At 50.0% G+C, this 17,690-nt stretch overlaps 2 protein-coding genes across 6 annotated transcripts; one reads left to right on the plus strand and one right to left on the minus strand.

The window, feature by feature from the left end:
- Positions 1 to 4,525: 4,525 nt before the first annotated feature.
- On the plus strand, positions 4,526 to 13,580 carry Pias3 (protein inhibitor of activated STAT 3). Of its 2 annotated transcripts, none has more exons than XM_034499975.2 (14): positions 4,526 to 4,665; positions 7,332 to 7,749; positions 7,903 to 7,987; positions 8,119 to 8,169; positions 8,385 to 8,475; positions 9,169 to 9,303; positions 9,473 to 9,578; positions 10,059 to 10,132; positions 10,238 to 10,398; positions 11,123 to 11,256; positions 11,336 to 11,504; positions 11,657 to 11,790; positions 11,960 to 11,997; positions 12,435 to 13,580. In XM_034499975.2, exons 2-14 carry the CDS (start codon positions 7,335 to 7,337, stop codon positions 12,699 to 12,701), a joined length of 1,860 nt encoding a protein of 619 aa, XP_034355866.1. In that variant the 5' UTR covers positions 4,526 to 4,665; positions 7,332 to 7,334; the 3' UTR covers positions 12,702 to 13,580. The 2 variants fall into 2 exon arrangements, with proteins under 2 accessions (XP_034355866.1, XP_034355865.1); XM_034499974.2 differs by lacking the exon at positions 4,526 to 4,665 and adding an exon at positions 5,203 to 5,327.
- A 120-nt stretch (positions 13,581 to 13,700) lies between these two features.
- On the minus strand, positions 13,701 to 16,145 carry Nudt17 (nudix hydrolase 17). Of its 4 annotated transcripts, none has more exons than XM_076932969.1 (8): positions 15,935 to 16,145; positions 15,605 to 15,788; positions 15,399 to 15,424; positions 15,165 to 15,257; positions 14,815 to 14,835; positions 14,531 to 14,667; positions 14,011 to 14,171; positions 13,701 to 13,890 (listed from the first exon to the last, which is right to left on the minus strand). In XM_076932969.1, exons 1-7 carry the CDS (start codon positions 16,121 to 16,123, stop codon positions 14,012 to 14,014), a joined length of 810 nt encoding a protein of 269 aa, XP_076789084.1. In that variant the 5' UTR covers positions 16,124 to 16,145; the 3' UTR covers positions 13,701 to 13,890; position 14,011. The 4 variants fall into 4 exon arrangements, with proteins under 4 accessions (XP_076789084.1, XP_076789083.1, XP_034355867.1 ...); XM_076932968.1 differs by having other exon boundaries at positions 14,011 to 14,088; positions 14,815 to 14,913; XM_034499976.2 differs by having other exon boundaries at positions 14,815 to 14,913.
- Between the last annotated feature and the right edge of the window lie 1,545 nt (positions 16,146 to 17,690).

Consider the following 17,690-nt stretch of genomic DNA (forward strand, 5'->3'; position numbering starts at 1 on the left):
CTGACCCTCCTCTAGCCTGGCTACTCCAAGAGAGAAAGGGTTCCTCCAAAATCTGGAATGCAGGACAGACCTGCAAGCAGCTCCCTCCCCATCCCTTCCCTCAGCCCGCCCTCTGCTGGGTTAAGCTGGGTCAGACAGCAGGGGTTTGCCAGTAAAATCTGGCTCCAGGGAAAGAGTAAAGAGAGACTGCTGTGGGAAATTGGGGCTACACACAGGGCTGCAGGAACTGGTCCAGAGTTCGGCTGAGGGGAAATGCAGTTGCAACAGCCAGATCAGATCATAGAGAAGGATCAGAATGACTTTGACATTCTTGGAGAGAAGACTGATGGAGAAAGGGAAACTGCTGAGGTGGGGCACTGAAAGGGTTCAGGAATTTCTCTTAAGAAGAATAGAATATTTTTCCCCTTCCTCTCAGTCACTAGAGATCATCAAGGATTGGTACACTCATTATATTTGGAAATATGGGTGGGAAAACTAAGAAAATGCAGAGAGGAAGGTCCAGAGAGGGAGAGTTCCACTTGGCTAAGTTCAAGTGTATCAGGAAGTAGTTTTGGTTATGAAAAGCAGGCCATTGGCTCCTGGGAGCTGATCCCTAGAGAGCAGCTGAATGACTGCGTGGTCAGTGATTCTCATAATGGAATGGACATCTCCTGACATAATCTATACCTGTACAGTCTCTTCAACTGTCGACTTCAAATCCAAAGAGCAAATGTCCCTGGGTTTCACAGTTGCCATGTCCCCTCGCCACTGTAATTCTGATGCTCCCTCGTTCCCTCACAGGTGCCCATGGAGGTTAGAAGGTGTAGGGTCTCCTGGAGGTGGAGTCTCAGGCGGTTGAGTGCTGGAACTGAGCTCTGGCCCTCTGCAAGGGCAGTAAGTGCTATTATCTCCCGGGCAGGTGTGGAGGTCAGAGGCCAGCTCTTGGAAGTTAGTTCTCTCCTTTTGCCATCTGGAGAATGGATTCGGGTCATCAGGCATCTTTATTGACGGAGCCATCTTACTGCCCATCCCCCCTTCAGGGTTTCTTGTAGTTCAGACTAGCCTTTAACTCGTTTTTATTTGTTTGATTTTTGTTTTTCTTTTTTTTTGAGACTGGGTGTCAAAAAATACATAGTCCTGGCTGTCCTGGAATGTAGCTGCCAGCAGCCACATTCGAACCGGGTTCACCTGCAAGAGAGGCTGGGGATGGGAGAAGGGTAGGAGGGCAGAAGAGATGAAGCCAGGACAAAGTTCTCTGATCGAGGCTCAAAATTTAATGTAAGACCATCAAATAAAAAGGGGGAGACCCCACCCCCACAAGAAGAGTCTCTTCGGCACTTCAGCTAATCATCGTGAGTGAGAGGTATGCATCCTTAATCAGGGCCGGAGGTGTGTCAAGCAAGCTCAGCAGGCAATCTATTCAACTCGACTCCAGTGGCCAACTGAGTGTCTCCAAGGCAGGCAGCTTCCCAGGTCCTTTGTTATTCAGTCTCTAGAGGTAAACAGCCCGGTCCAGCCTGCTCAGGCTGACAGGCCGGCAGGCTGGGGGAAGGGTACACTAGTACATGCTACATAGACCGGGCTAATCTTGGACTCACAGAGGTCTACCTGTGGAGTACTAGGATTGCATCTGGCTTGGCCTTGAACTCTTGATCTTCATGACTTCATCTCTCAGTGCTCAAATAATTTATTCTTTTGAGACACGGTTTCACTATGTAGTACTGTGTAGAGCAGGTTGGCCTTAAACTCACAGAGATCCACCTGCTCTGACTCCCAGTGCTAGGATTAAAGGGCATGGGTCTTGCTGAGCAGTGGTGGTACACACCTTTAATCCCAGCACTTGGGAGGCAGAGGCAGGCGGATTTCTGAGTTTGAGGCCAGCCTGGTCTACAGAGTTAGTTCCAGGACAGCCAGGGCTATGTAGAGAAACTCTGTCTCAAAAAAAAAAAAAAAAAAAAAAAAAAAAAAACCCACACACAAATGGGTCTTACCATATTGTCTTGGCTGGGGTGGAACTCAGCAAACAGACCAGGCTGTACTCAAACTTGAGTTGATTTGCCTGCCTTTGGCCTGCGGCGATTTCAGATGTGAGTCATGTCCAACTTTGTTTCTTTCTTTTAAACATTTTATTATTTGTCTATTTTACATCTTGGTCACAGCTTCCCCTCCCTCCATGTCCAACTTTCAAATTAATATTTTAAGGAGCTCCTCTTTCATTAACTCACTAAGAATTAAGAAGAGGCTGGTTCTCAGTAGTACATTTTTATAGCTTTGTTGAGGTTTAATTGATATACTCAAATTTCCAGTATTGGAAGCACTTCGTGCTGTATACGCCATCATGACATGTAATGCCAATGAACACTGTCTGAAACATCTCGCTCAGATTAAAGACAAATGTTTATGAATGACAATATTTTTTCTACTGCCCATACAAAAGTTTCTGTCCTTATAAAAATATAATTGGCTTACTTATGAAGAATAAATATTTAAATATTTGTGTATCATCATTCCCTAGAATGTGTCAAATTAATATACCTTTGGATTGTATTGTTAGAAAGTTTTTTTTTTTTTTTTTTTTTTTTTAAATTGCTCCTTTGAGTTTTTAAGTTTCATCAAAAAACCCCAGCACTTTATAAAGGTGTGTGCCACCACACATGGCTGCTTTTGTTTTTTTTTTTTTTTTGGTTTTTCGAGACAGGGTTTCTCTGTGTAGCCCTGGCTGTCCTGGAACTCACTCTGTAGACCAGGCTGGCCTCGAACTCAGAAATCCACCTGCCTCTGCCTCCCAAGTGCTGGGATTAAAGGCGTGCGCTACCACTGCCCGGCGATGCTTTCGTTTTTTATGATGATAAAGTTATATGTATACCAAAGAATTAGAAAAAAATCTTTATGGTTTACTGTCAGCAAATGTCTGATTTATATGCTTATTTTTTAAAAGATTTATTTATTTTATGTATATGAATGCTCTATCTGCATGTACACCTGCAAGCCAGAAAAGGGAATCAGATCCCAGTACAGATAGATGGTGATGAGTCACCAATCACACAGTGTGGATGCTGGGACTTGAACTCAGGACCTCTGAAGGAACACAGTGAAAGAGCATAGTGCTCTTAACACCAAGCCATCTCTCCAGCCCCCATATACTTATCTTGATATGCCCATTTACCTGGAATCTGGAGTCACAAAAATGTCTAGGGCAAAAGGGATATCAAGCTTAAGAAGAAACAAAAGAATACAGTTGACAATTAGCTCAGACAGCTGTGCCAGCATCCCAGTGCACAAAGTCTTAGGTTCTATCCCCAGAACAGGCACCAGGGCCTGATTAGAATGCAGGAAGCAGCAGATGAGATTTAGGGCCAAGTACTTAGCCTAAATTTAGCTTGAGGGGCCCATCATTTCTAGCAGCAAGGAACAACCCTCTCCCCCAATCCCCAGTGTTAGGAGAGGGTGGTCATTTCCCTAGGAATAAAACCAGGAAGTAGTTAAGTATAATTAACAGGCACTAGGAATATTGTTAGCACTTTATGACTTGCAGCCTGGGTTGGGGCTCATGGAAAGGATTACACTGAAGGCTTAAACTAAATGAGATTATTCCTAGTATTTACTAGAGCTTTTTATTATTTTGCACGTTTGTTGTACCACTTGCCTCTGATGCCAGACTGAGCTTTCGAACGGTTTTAAGGATTAGCATTTTAATATTTACCTCCCCCCCCTTCAAATATTTACCGGACAAACGACATTATCCCTGAGGCCCCAAACAACTATAAAATGTGTAGTTTTAACGACAACTAGTATAATGCATTGTGCCCTAAAGTAGCTATCTTCATACATATAGAAATGAATTACTCAAATCAGCAGGTAAAGTGGCCAACTTGGTTGAGGCAGGACCCTCTGGAGCAGCCAGAGGTACTCTGTCTCAAGGGGGGGCGGGGTAAATATTAAAGTGCTAATCAGGGATGGCTAGACACTGAGGGCCTAAAATCGTTCGAAAGCTCAGTCTGGCATCAGAGGCAAGTGGTACAACAAACATGCAAAATCACGCTTTGGAGGAGGGAGTAGGCATTTCAAAGGGGGGCAGAAGTCTTTCTTCTGTACGTGTACCTCCTTGTGTTCACCAACTGTGCGATCCCTAGTTACTGTACGCATATTTGGAGGTTAGAGGGCTATCTGCAGGGATTGTGTTGCTTATTTTCCCTTAGTAGCCCAGGTTTTTCCCCAGACAGATGAGGATCTCATCCTAGAACCTCTCTTGTTTGTCTTGTTTTGTTTTTTTAAAGATAGGGTCTCACTCTGTAACTCTGGCTGGTCTAGAACTCCATAGAAATTCTCTAAACAACCAGATTCCCAATGCACACAGTCTTGCCTCCCGGTCCAGCCCCTACACTCTCGCAAGGGATCAAAGGACTACTGAGACTTTGAACGCCCAGAACCTCTTCTCTCCTAAGCTCTCACAGGAGTTAATATCTCCCGCCTGGCTCTTGGGCTCCGCCCCTCTCCCCTCTCCGAGGTCCTGGCGGGCTTACCCTGGAGGGGGCGGCCCCAACAGCAACGCTCGGCCGGGCGGAGCTCTAGCCCGGGCGGTGCTGCGGCTGCAGCGTCCAGCTGCCGGACCGAACTCCAGCCGTGCAGACCGAGGGAGCCGCGCGAGCCCTTTCTGCATCGGGGCCCACACCTGCAACTCTGCGGGTAAGTCCAGCTTTCCGCACCCAACTTTGTTGCCTGTCAAGCCTTGAGTCGTGCGGCGCTAACAGGAGCTACGCTTGTAGTTGCTGTGTGTTCGGGGGAGGTGAAGGATTGCGAACAGCGGTCTCCAACAGTTCGCAAGTCCCCAACTTCCCCCAAAAGGACCAGAGCGCAACACTCCCAGCGTTGGCAGAACTCTGGGGTTTCGCTAACTAAACTTGCTGAGATCTCCAGAGGACCGGGGCTCCAACTTCGCCGCCCCTCCCCCATCTCTCGGAGCTCGGGCAGTTCCGGATACTTTCCCTCCATCTTTCAAGCATCCTTGGTTCCCTAAAAGCCCATCCCTTCGGGCCCGCCTCCTCGTCGTTACCCGCAGGGCCCTGCGATCCCCTGGCTGCACACTCCCTGCGGGGCCACTGTGCCGCCCGCCGCCCGGAGACTTGTCCGGGCCGCGGGGCTGCAGGAGAAGGGGCAAGGCCGGCGGCGGTCCGAAGCCCGGCGGGCGGGGCCGGGAAGGGGAGGTGTAGGGGGCCGGACGGGGCGGAGCAGGCGGCCTTTGCGGCCGGCGCTGGGGCGGAGAGTTTGCGCCGGTCCCTGGGCCTGAGCTCCGGCTCGGGCTGGGGCGCCTGCGATGTCTCAAGATGGCGGAGCTGGGCGAGTTAAAGGTACCGGCCCCCTCCCCCAGCCCCAGCAGGACTCGCTCGGCTGCCCGCCGAGGCAGGGAGGCAACTAGGCTGGGCGCAGCGGGCTGGGGTGGGCGCGGGCGACGTGGCAGGGACTGGCTGCAGGGATGCGCGGGCAGCGGCCGCGAGAAGGGGCTGCGGCGGCGCCCCGGAGGCGGGGCCGCAGGGCAGATGCAGGGGTGGGGCGGAGGGGGAATTGTCGCTGCGGAGGGCTGAGGCACAGGGGGCGGGGACGCGGGCCGTAGCCGCTTTTAGTAGTAGGTAGTTGCAGGGTACAGTCAGGCGAGGGAAAGCTGCTCAAGGGGCGTAGGGGTGAGTCCATCAGGCCAACAGATATGGCAGTGAGGGGGAGACGTAGGGATGGGACCCGAGGACCAAACGTTGGCAGGCTCCGGGGGACATGAAGCTTAGGGTGGAGGCTTTGGGGCTGCTTTTGGCATCTGAGCCTTGGGAAGTACCTGTAGGCTGCTGAGATGAAAGGGGGCGGGGCTGTACAGGAGCGTACCTTAAGAGATGAGGCTGGAGCATCCTGGAGGCTGAGGGTAAGGAACTGTCTTAATGAGGCGCTGTCGTTGGAGAGGGAGAGAAGTGTGAACCATTGGATATAAAAATAAGTTATAGAGCCAATGGAGAAATAAAAACAAGTAGGAGGAGCTAAGGATGGAAAGGTAGAGGGACAAGGTTTTCATCATATTCCTGAAAAGGAGTCTAGGAGGAAAAGGACTTGGGAGAGCTAATGATCTGCCCGTGACTAGGTCTTCTAGGCATTCACAGAGGGGAACCTAGAAGGAGAGAGATCTTGCTTCACCACCACACAGTCTTCCAGGAACCACACCTGAAGATACCCTACAGAACCTTAGCCCTCCATTCTCCCATCTTCTGTCCTGGACAAGCTTGAGTTCTAGCCACTGGGCCATACACCTTTAAGAGCTTACTTCTGCGCTTTGGTCCATGGACTCCATTCTCATTCTCCTGTGGTCTCTGTTGAGAAGTTTACCTTGGTTTCCACCCTGGTGGTTATCAATGTATACTATGTATGAGGGAAAGAAGCAAGATAGTAGTTGTGGACTGTTTGGTTTCAGACCCAGGACAGGGGACTTAGGTGTATAGTTTACATGCCAAAGCAGACCTGGCCTCCAGGTTCTCCCAGCATCCCTCAGTCCCCATGTGGTATATCCTGCCCCCAACCCTGAACTTTCCAGCCCAGGGGCTGGGCTGCTTTTCCTCCAAGACTCTTCCCTATATAATTTAGACATTTTGTGCTCTCTACTCCTCTCCCTCTCCTCTTCTCTCTTCCTCCTCTTCTCCCCCCCCTCCCCCAAATCCAAATCCCTTGGGGCAGCTTCCCAATAAACCTGCCTTTAATATAATCTAATCTGGCTTGAATCGGCTCACTCCACTGGCAGGGAAATAACTTATCACTGACAGATGGAGTAAATCTGGCCAATTACCGAGACTTGTGGACTCACCCTTCTCCCCTACAAGTGTTGGTAGCTTAAATAATGTAAAAGGTGGGGATGATGATGATGGAGTGTTGAACTCTGACCTATAAAATCCCTGACCATAAAAGTTTCAATTCAGAACTATGGGGAGAACAGGGATGGACCGAGGTGATTGGGAGGGTGGCCGTGGGATGCAGTCCTCTCGCCACCTGGCCTCTTTCTCATGGGGCCTGTCTTCCCTGAGTCCTCTCCTCCCTTGTGTCCTATCTTTTTCCCAGGAGGCTAGGGCTCTGACAGTCTGAGCCCTAAGAGACAATAATCAGCTTAAGGGAATGTCTGGATTAGGGTAGGGATGGGGCTAGGTGGTCCTTGTGGGTTCAGCTAGTCTGTCAGGTCAGCTACTCAGAGCCAGTAAACTAGCTTTAGAGCACCTATCAACACTGGGGATGGAGGGGAGAGGCACTGTCCCCCTGTAGTCAGCTTCCATGTCACCAGCAGGACAGGCCTTTTTGAAGCCCTATTGTTTCTGTGCTCTTCTCCGCAGCACATGGTGATGAGTTTCCGAGTGTCTGAGCTCCAGGTGCTCCTTGGCTTCGCTGGCAGGAACAAGAGTGGACGGAAACACGAGCTGCTGGCCAAGGCCCTGCACCTCCTCAAGTCTAGCTGTGCCCCCAGTGTCCAGATGAAGATCAAAGAACTTTACCGCAGGCGCTTTCCCCGGAAGACCCTGGGGCCTTCTGATCTTTCCTTGCTCTCTTTGCCCCCTGGCACCTCTCCTGTAGGCTCCCCTGGCTCCCTTGCTCCCATTCCTCCCGCCCTTCTGACCCCTGGCACCTTGCTGGGCCCTAAGCGTGAGGTGGACATGCACCCTCCTCTGCCTCAGCCTGTGCACCCTGATGTCACCATGAAACCACTGCCCTTCTATGAAGTCTACGGGGAGCTCATCCGGCCCACTACCCTTGGTATGGCTGACTGGTCCCTCAGGTTTTCTGGATTCAGGTTCAGGCTGGAATCTATCGTCTTAGGTTTTACTCTTGTGGGATTGGCACTATGGGATGGAAGCAAGTAGCTTCTCAGGCGTGGGCTTGGGAATAACTGCGCCTTTGTGTCTGCAGCATCCACCTCCAGCCAGAGGTTTGAGGAAGCCCACTTTACCTTCGCACTCACTCCCCAGCAGCTGCAGCAGATTCTCACGTCCAGGTACACCGATCATCCCTGCCTTGTCCCTGGGGACTGTCCTGCTTTGTCTCATTCTTTTGCATGTCTCCTCTCTGTGCCCTGGACACTCTTCTGCTCTCCCTCTAGACTGACACTCCTCTTCCTTGTTGCAGGGAGGTTCTGCCAGGAGCCAAGTGCGATTATACCATACAAGTGCAGCTCAGGTGAATTGCTTCTTACAAGGGTGGGTGCTAAACAGGAGGACGGCATCCTCCTCCTCCCCAGCCCCAGTCCACTCTGGCTCAAGACTCTGCTGGATGCTGATGGCTACAAATATCTATAACTAATTTTTTTTTCTTTTTTTGGAGTTCCCTGCTTCAGTGCTAGATTCACCTCAGAAAACTGCCACTTACCCGATTCATCTGTTCTTTCTCACCAGGTTCTGTCTCTGTGAGACCAGCTGCCCCCAGGAGGACTATTTCCCCCCTAACCTCTTTGTCAAGGTTAATGGGAAACTCTGCCCCCTGCCGGTAGGTAACAGGTCTTTCTCTTTGGCAATGGATAAATATTAAGTAAAAACCTCTTTGAAAAGACATGCTTAGAACAGTGCCTGGCATGTAGTAGTTGCTCAGTTTACTGATGAAATCAATACCATCTAGAGAATATTAAAACAGGACTGACTAATAGGTCAACCGGGGCCCTGTGAAAGACCACCTATCTTAAGAGTATATGGATAATACAAACTGTACTTGATATGTTAATAAGAGGGAGGGGGGCTCAAAGTTGGGTGGGTAGAAAAGTGGGGTGGCTCTGGGAAGAATTGAGGATGGGGTGAATAGAATCAAAACACGTTGTATTATACTCTCAGAGAATTAATAAAACATGAGTAAAATAAAATAGGGCTGCATAAGTTTTGTCAGAACCCAGGAGAGGGACACTAGTTTGATACAAAGGTTTAGAAAAGACCTCTGAAAGATGATACCAGATGAAGTGGACCCCTGGGACCCAGTGACTGGGTTCCTAGTTCCTTGGTCAATAAACTCCCCCTTTCACCTCTGAAGTGAACCCCTTACACAGCCCTACATAGGACCAACCTTGTTTTGCAGTGGATCCTTTGCTCATGGGTGAGCTGGCCTCCCTCCAGAGAGTAATCTGAGACAGGAATTCTGTTAAGCCCCTCCCAGCAAGCTCTCTCTCCACTAACAAATCCCTCCTTTCCTCAGGGTTACCTCCCTCCCACCAAGAATGGAGCTGAGCCCAAGAGACCCAGCCGTCCGATCAACATCACACCCCTGGCTAGACTTTCAGCCACTGTTCCCAACACCATCGTGGTTAATTGGTCATCTGAGTTTGGACGGGTGAGCCTGCAGGGAACCATCTAGTTTTGAGCTGGGGATTTGCCTTGCTCTTCATAGGCCTCTCTGCTTGCTAAAGGCCACCGTCTCTGGTCTCTGTGAGACAAAGGCTATTGGGAAAGAGGAGGTGTGGGCAGCAGAAGCTAACGCCCCCTCTCCCTTCCCCAAGTAGAATTACTCCTTGTCTGTGTACCTGGTGAGGCAGCTGACTGCAGGGACACTTCTACAAAAGCTCAGAGCCAAGGGCATCCGGAATCCAGACCATTCTCGGGCATTGAGTGAGTAACAACTCTTTCCTCCTTCCTCTTTGGGCTCAGGGCTTGCTGCCGCCCTCCACGCTTTATCAGGAGTAGCTCTTTCATACGGTCTCCCTGGTTTTCTCCTCAGTTTCAGTTGGGGAGTTAGAACCTCAGGCAGCAGGAAGAGCTTTGCATTGCCAATCACATAACAGTTTTGTATCTCGAAGATGCTAATCCCACTCTACTAAGATATGAGGTCTCTGTACTGAAAAGCCCTGAAGTTCATTCATCTGATCTTCTCATGATGCCTCCCTCTCATCTAGATCGTCCCTAACGTAGCCCCACATTTTGACCCTGGATTGTTTAAGTATCTTCAGGAATACAGACATCTCTTCTCCACTCCTGTGATACGCCATGGGCCCCTAGACACTCTTCTCAGCTGCTGTCAGCTGGGGCTGTCTGCTGCCAGGCTGCTTCCAGCCTCGCTAACCCCTGGCTCTGGCCCCACTCTTGTTTCAGTCAAGGAGAAGTTGACTGCTGACCCCGACAGTGAAGTGGCTACTACAAGTCTCCGGGTGTCACTCATGTGCCCGGTGGGTGCAAGAGGGGACAGGAAGTGGGAGGAGAGTTGGGTTACTGAAGAGGGTTCCTCAGGATACTAGAGCAAGGTTTGAGCGTGAACTCTCTCCTTTCCTCAGCTAGGGAAGATGCGCCTGACTGTCCCGTGCCGTGCCCTCACCTGTGCCCACTTGCAGAGTTTCGATGCTGCCCTTTATCTACAGATGAATGAGAAGAAGCCGACATGGACGTGCCCTGTGTGTGACAAGAAGGCCCCCTATGAGTCACTGATCATCGATGGGTAGGGCTTCGGCTTCCCAGCTCCCACCCTCTCCACCCCCTTACCATCCGACGCCATGTGTGTGACATTAAGGACTTCAGCACTCTGAATGCATTTTCTCATGAGTCCTCATGATAGCCCCATGACATAGGTAACATCGTGATAGATGAGAAAAGGGACCTAGGGCTGAAGGTCACATAAGTGACAGAGCAGTACACTGAATCGTTTCAATGCATTACTGACGACAACTACCCGACCTTCCCACAGAGCATAGCAGCCGGGCTCCTCCTCATGTTTCCTATTACAAAAGCATTTATCAGATTGATGCAATAAGGGTTTTTTGTTTTTTTTTTTTTTTTTTTGATGTACTTATATAGCTAGTCTTCCACCGTAACCCCTGGTAAGCCAGTAATTTTCTTGGTCCTAAGTGGTCTTTGTCCCCTTCCACAGCCTCCACTAGGGTTCTCACAGTCTCTCTTAGGAAGGTTTAACCCTGTGCCTACACTCTCTGAAGCTCTCTTCCCCCACAATGCTAGAGATCAGACTCAGGGCCTGCATGCCAAGCAAGTGTTCTGTCATTGAGCTTCCGTCCCAGTCGGCATTTCTATTCCAGCAGCAGCTCCGAGAGGTCCAGAGGGTGGGTAATGCAGAGGAGGTGACTAAGGCATAGGAAGTGAGTCTCAGAGCACTGAGGGTGGCTCCAGCCTCTTCCAGCCTCATGAATTGCCATGTCCTCCTCCCCCAGTTTATTCATGGAAATTCTTAATTCCTGTTCGGACTGTGATGAGATCCAGTTCATGGAAGATGGATCCTGGTGTCCAATGAAACCCAAGAAGGAGGCATCAGAGGTTTGCCCCCCGCCAGGGTATGGGCTGGATGGTGAGTGACCCCCTGCTCCCCAATTGAGCTAAATCACGGGTGACCCTTTTTCTGAGACAGCCTTCTTAACCACCCACAGGTCTCCAGTACAGCCCAGTCCAGGAGGGAAATCAGTCAGAGAATAAGAAGAGGGTTGAAGTCATCGACCTGACAATCGAAAGCTCATCAGATGAGGAAGATCTGCCCCCCATCAAGAAGCACTGCCCCGTCACCTCGGCTGCCATCCCAGCCCTTCCTGCAAGCAAAGGGTATGAGAAAGGCTGCTTCTGTAGTGGAGGGACAGATGCCAGAACCGCCTTCAAGCCACAGGGCGAGCTTCGGGACAGGGAAGGGCAGGAGGAATGGGACCTTGGGCAACTGCACTTGGCTAGATTCTCCAACTCTTTCTCTCCACCCACAGAGCCCTGACCTCTGGTCACCAGCCGTCCTCGGTGCTACGCAGCCCTGCAATGGGCACACTGGGCAGTGACTTCCTGTCTAGTCTCCCACTACATGAGTACCCACCTGCTTTCCCACTGGGGGCTGACATCCAAGGTAGAACACTGACCTTGAGGAGGAGGGGAGGGTCCTGCCCTGTCACTCTCTCCAGACCTGTTTTCTTTGCAGGGCCCCAGGGACATGGGGATTTTTTTTTTTTTTTTTTTTTTTTCTTGTGGTGAAGGAGTCAGAAGGGGGTTGATTTTGATTTTTCTTTTCCTACCAGGTTTAGATTTATTTTCTTTCCTTCAGACTGAGAGTCAGGTAAGTGGTCATGTCTAGGAAGATCTAAGATCTCGGAAGAGTCCTTTTGATCGAGACACTGATGATAGCTCTTCCCCTGCTCAGTTTTCCTAGGGATTTAAAAATGCTTTTCTGTGAGGGGAGAACATTCACACCTGTGCCTTCCTAACGCCTCTCTTCCTGCTCACTCACCCCCACATTACTCAGAACCTTCCCCAGTGGGTGCTCCACACATTTCAGACACCCACAAAACCAAGAACTGGATGTCTGAAGGGGCTGTCTCAAGGCAAGGAACAGGGGACGGGTGTGGGGAGCAGGGCAGAGTCAGAGAGGTCCCCAGTTTTTCTACTTAGGAATGCCGTGAGATCCATGAGGGTTGGTACTCCACGAGGGGGTTTTGAGGAGAGTGAGGTGCTGAGTCAAGATAACGTGTCAAGCTGTGCCCTTCATCCCTCCAGCACTACGGCCCTTCAGTTATCACTTCGCTAGATGAACAGGACACCCTTGGCCACTTCTTCCAGTACCGGGGAACCCCTTCCCACTTCCTGGGCCCACTGGCCCCCACATTGGGGAGCTCTCACCGCAGCTCCACTCCAGCGCCCCCTCCTGGTCGTGTCAGCAGCATTGTGGCTCCTGGGAGTTCCTTGAGGGAAGGGCATGGAGGACACCTGCCTTCAGGTCCCTCTTTGACTGGCTGTCGGTCAGATGTCATTTCCTTGGACTGAGTTATTTGGATTTACGAAATCAATCTCCATTGGCCCCAGCACTGAGCAGACACATTGTGGGTTCCCAACCCCTGGCTGCTCTGATCCCTCAGGGGTCATTGGTCAAAGGCCAGGCCAGACCTTCATGGATACCTGCTTTTGGCCTTATCGCTGACTAACAAGGCCAGTACTCACAGGGTTAACATTTAACCTTTTTAAAAAGGACATTGGGGTCTGTTTTTGGAAGTGTTCTTTGAGGGTGGCACATTCCTTTGGGTATGGTAACCTAGGCTGTGGGAGGTGGATGGAAGGATAGGACCTGAGGGAGGAGGGGCTCCTCAGCCTGTACCAGATCTTCAGCCTCTTGGGGAAAGGCACTTTCCTGCCCCTCCCCCAAGACTTATTTCCCTACCCAAACCCAAACATCTGGTCTTTTACATCCATTCCATTCTCTTTGGCCATAGTCAGGCTACAGGTCAGAGATGGACAGAGAACTCTATTTTGGGTTGCAGATTTCTTTTTTGTACATAAATAAGAAAACCCCAAAGTATCCAAAGATGACTTCCCTTGCCTTTTACTTCCCAGTGTGAGAAGGAAACAAGGCCTTAGTTATGATTCCCAGGGGCTCAGGAGCAGGGCGTGGCCCATCTACTGCCTGGGCTCTCTATTTATATATTTAAGTTCACAATGTTTTTATGCTAAACAGTCAAGGGCCTAAGCTTCTAGTGACCTGTGTTCCGGCCTAGATTGTTCTTGCACCTTCTGTGGGACACGGGAACTCTGTGTCCTCCTTCCCCATACTCAGGCCCCTTCAGGGCCAAGGCCCTTTGATGTGATTTTACTTTTTATTCCCAGAGCTGTAGCAGAGTTCTCGCCTACAATAAAAGGTTATGAATGTTCTGTGAGCGTCATGGAGGGGAAGAGATGTTGTACCTCGCTTTCCAGACCCAGGGTTTGTGGGGCCGAGGGTCCATGTTCCATCCTTTTCACTAAAAAAAAAAAAAAAAAAAAAAAAAAAAGAACATTTAAAATGTTTATTATTGTGTATGTGGGCTTGTGTGCCATGGTTTTTGCATGTGGAGGTCAGAGGGCAACTTTATGGAGTAGGACCTGTCCTTCCATCTTGAAGGAGATCCCAGGGCTTGGACTCAGGTCTCAGGTTGCCAGGCTTCCTTTGCTGGTCTGGGGTCCATGTGAACTTCACTTTTACCTGGGAAAGAGTGAAGGCATTTACACAAGCTTAGCTAAGAGCAGCTGTTCTCCCTTTGATGTCCTAAGGACACCAGACCATCCTATACCAAGGCTGTGCTACCTGCAAGTCATTCCTTACTTCATCTGCCCAGATGTTGCAGCCAGAGTTGGAGGGCAAACTTGGTTCCAGCGCTGACCCTTTCTTTGTCCCCCTCTGCTGTGGTTGGGGTTGTCCTCATGAGTGTAGGCATGGGCAGGAGCAGAGGTTGGGTTCCTCCATCACCCCTCAGTTCGGTTGCACTGGATTATGATAGTTTCTGTCCTGGTTGTGCCTCGTGGCTTACAATGAACTTTAGTATATTGAGCCATTTTATCCTTCCAACTATTGCAGAAGGCAAGTGAGTGTTAACCTCACTTGACAGAAAGGAAACACATTCAAGGGGGGTTTAAGCAACTCTCTCCTATGGGAGAGTAAGGGCTCAAACGAAGGTCTTCAGTGATAGCTACATTTAGCATCTTTGATCTCAGTTGGTCTTTGATTATCAGCAAACCAACTCATTCCTTAAGTCTCTTTCACAACATGAAACTACAAACTGCACCCTCCCACGAATGCTCATGCATGTATGTTGTATGCTGATAGCTAAAGGAAGAAGTCTTACCAGACAGAGAGTGGTAGGTCCTGGGAGAGAGGTCCCGGTGTCTCTGCCCCACCCTCTGTGGCAGCCACAGCCGCGGCGACATCTGGTCCCAGCCACATAAAGGCATTCACTTCATTTGGATTTACTTGGATCCTGGCCTGGGGTCAGACATGTTGATTCTTTACTTATGGGGAGAGGAGACAGAGAAGGGGCAGGGCAGCTTGTTGCTTGGTTATCTCCCCTTGTCTTCTACTCACAGTTACAACCAGGTCATATGTCCTGTCTTTCCCCACTGCCAAGCCTACCTGGAGTTGCTCCTGCGACTCCTGGGAGATCACAAGTACATAGAGAATGAGATGATGGTATTTGGGGAAACCCCAGCTCAGCCTAGGAGGGTAGGCAGACTGAAGGAAAAAACAGACCAACAAGAACAAACAAAACCACTATAGCATATTGAGAAACTTACTATCTGAGATTTTGTAAGAGGGCTTTAGGGCGACAAAATCCTGACCCAAAGCCAGAGGAGTGGGTGGCAGCAGGTAAGGGGACATGAGTGAGAGCTATGGTTTGGGGACTCCAGTCCATCCACACTTTTCTCCACTGCCTAACACAGACAAGGATTATTCAGTGGGCTTTAGGGGTCGTTCTTTCTCACCTCCCATAACCCCAGAAGGACACAAGAAATCTGGTTCTGGGGCAGCTGTAGTCCACACTCTTCCCAGAGCTCTCGAAGCCCACACTCCAGGATCTGGGAGTCAAAAGGAGCAGGTCAGAGTATCCAAAGTCAACCCTACGGAGTCCTTAGTTTTCTCTGCGCCCCCCCCCCCCCCCCAGCCCACACCCAAGGTGCCTCCATGAAGGTCTCTTGGTTGGGTCGGCAGACTGGTACCTCCTCATCAAGTTCCATGTGCCCACCTGCAAGAGGAGTGGGCCCAATATGAACGGTTGTTGTCTCCAATCAGAGACCCCGTTCTCCAGTGGGCAGAGGAAGTTTGTTGTGAACACAGATCTTGGGTCACCACTGTATGGAACTACCCAATAATGTGGGAGGGAAAGGGCACCTGTCTCCCATAGACCCTGTTCCTGGGTGCTCACCTGGAGGGACCCACAGATTGGGGGAAATGCGGAGAGTGCATGTCCTTCGGGTCAACAATACAGTCTGATCACTGGACTGAAGAATGACTGCCACACCCAGATCCACACCTCTATTTGTGAGCGGCTCTGTCCTGGAGACCTCAGGCTGCTGGTCCAGAGCCGCAAAAGGGCAGAAAAGGGGTCTCTGGCAAGAGGGGTTTGGACGGCTAAGACTTTGGAAGCAGGATAGGACTTCCAGAAATTAAGGGTGCCCACGGTGGGAGCTGGCCTGTCGACACCCGCCCTGTCCCCAAGCTGCCCTCACTTTCCCTACTGGTTCTCTGTCCCGACCTGGATTGGAAGCCTCTCCGAAGCGCCGAGGAATGAATTGCTAGAGAGGACAAGCTGTCCTCGCTCCAAGCTGCAATGCGTGTGCCACGGCCCGGGTCCCTGCCTGGCGCCCAGAAGGCCACACACACTCTGTGTGAAGCTCACTGACTCCAGACGCCCACCAAGGCGCAGCAGCAACTGTGCGGCCATCGCGCAGCTCTGATCACTGCGCAGTTCTGGTCATTGTTTGCCTGGCGCCCCCTGATGGCACAACGCGGTGAGGCGTGCAGCTTCCTGCCGGCCCACGCAAGCCAGGTTTTCCAGTCCCGCTGGGAAATTTAGATAACTTTTGGGGACAATCCCTGGGTGTAATGTTCATAAAGCACAAATAAATCTTCCAGTTTCTCACTTCCTTTAGCGTTGTTTCTGACTTCTCTGGACAGTAATCCCTAGGCAGAATCATTTCTGGACTAGCACGTTATTCTCCACCAAGCCAAGGCTGACTTTCACTTAAGCTGCTGTTCACCTCTCAGCAGGGAGCACCTCAAATTAATTATGCTCCCACATCAGATACCTAACTTTTTTTTTTTTTTTTTTTTTTTTTTTTTTTTTTTTTTTTTTTTTTTTTTTTTTTTTTTTTTAGGGCAAAGCAGGGTCTCATGTAACCCAGGCTAGCCTCAAACGTGTGTAAGTCAAAACTAACGTTGGTTGGCCTTTCGACTAGCTGGTTTCCACAACCCTCTGCATCACATATCACATGCCCGGTTTGTGCAATTCTGGGGTTAAACCCCAGGACCTCATGCACCCCATGCTTAGTAAGTGATGGTGAGTAGTTTGAAGGCAGACACAATCTTTTATCTTTAAAAATATTAAATCGCATTTATTTATGCCAATGTGGGGGAGGGTAGGCATGGAGTCAGAGAAGTTGGTTTCCTCCTTCCACAATGTGAGTCCAGGGGGAAACCTCAGGTTGTCACTGTCTGACTGGAATTAAGGCCTGAGACAGAACTCATGCCCAGTGCTTCCTGGGATGACCAAGAACCTGAGACCAGATAGGCCATGGCCCTGGGGGGTAGGGGTGGGGGAAACAAATACTATACTCTGCTAAAGGAACATGGCAATAAAATGACTACTAACAACATTCTCCTATATTCTTAGATTCATGTCCTATTTAGTCAGCATCAGAGAAGCTTCCTCCTGCAGTAGATGGGGACTAACACAGAGACCCACAACTGGACAATGCGCAGAGAGTGAGAGACCTTGGAACACTCAGTTCTAAATGGTATATCTGTATCAAACCCCTCCCCTTAGGGCTCAGAAAACTCTGTGAAAAAGGAGCTGGAAAGATCATAGAGCTGGAGGGGATGGGGGACACCAAGCAAACGAGGCTGTCTGACACTGCAGGACTGGCGCACATATGAACTCACAGAGTATAGATGGCTACATGCATAGGACTTATGTGGGTCTAAGCCAGATGGGGTCCCAGCACTGAGAGGAGTAGACACCCCATCCTTAACCTGGAAGCTATCACAATTGATAAGTGTGTACAAAGAAAACTTAGTTTTCTCCAATGGACTCTTACTGGTTTTCTTGCTGGGTGTGCAGCACATGTTTTAATCCTAGTATTGTGAAGAAGCTGAAAGATTGTTCAAGTTTGAGGCCAGCCTGATCTCTATAGTGAGTTTCAGGCTAGCCCAGCTATGTAGCAAGACCCTGTCACAAAAACAAAACAAAATCTAAAACCAACAACAAAGAGCCCCAAAGAGAAGAATGTTTT

The sequence above is a fragment of the Arvicanthis niloticus genome, chromosome 4 (genome assembly GCF_011762505.2).
Source record: "Arvicanthis niloticus isolate mArvNil1 chromosome 4, mArvNil1.pat.X, whole genome shotgun sequence".
Taxonomy (NCBI): Eukaryota; Metazoa; Chordata; class Mammalia; order Rodentia; family Muridae; genus Arvicanthis; species Arvicanthis niloticus.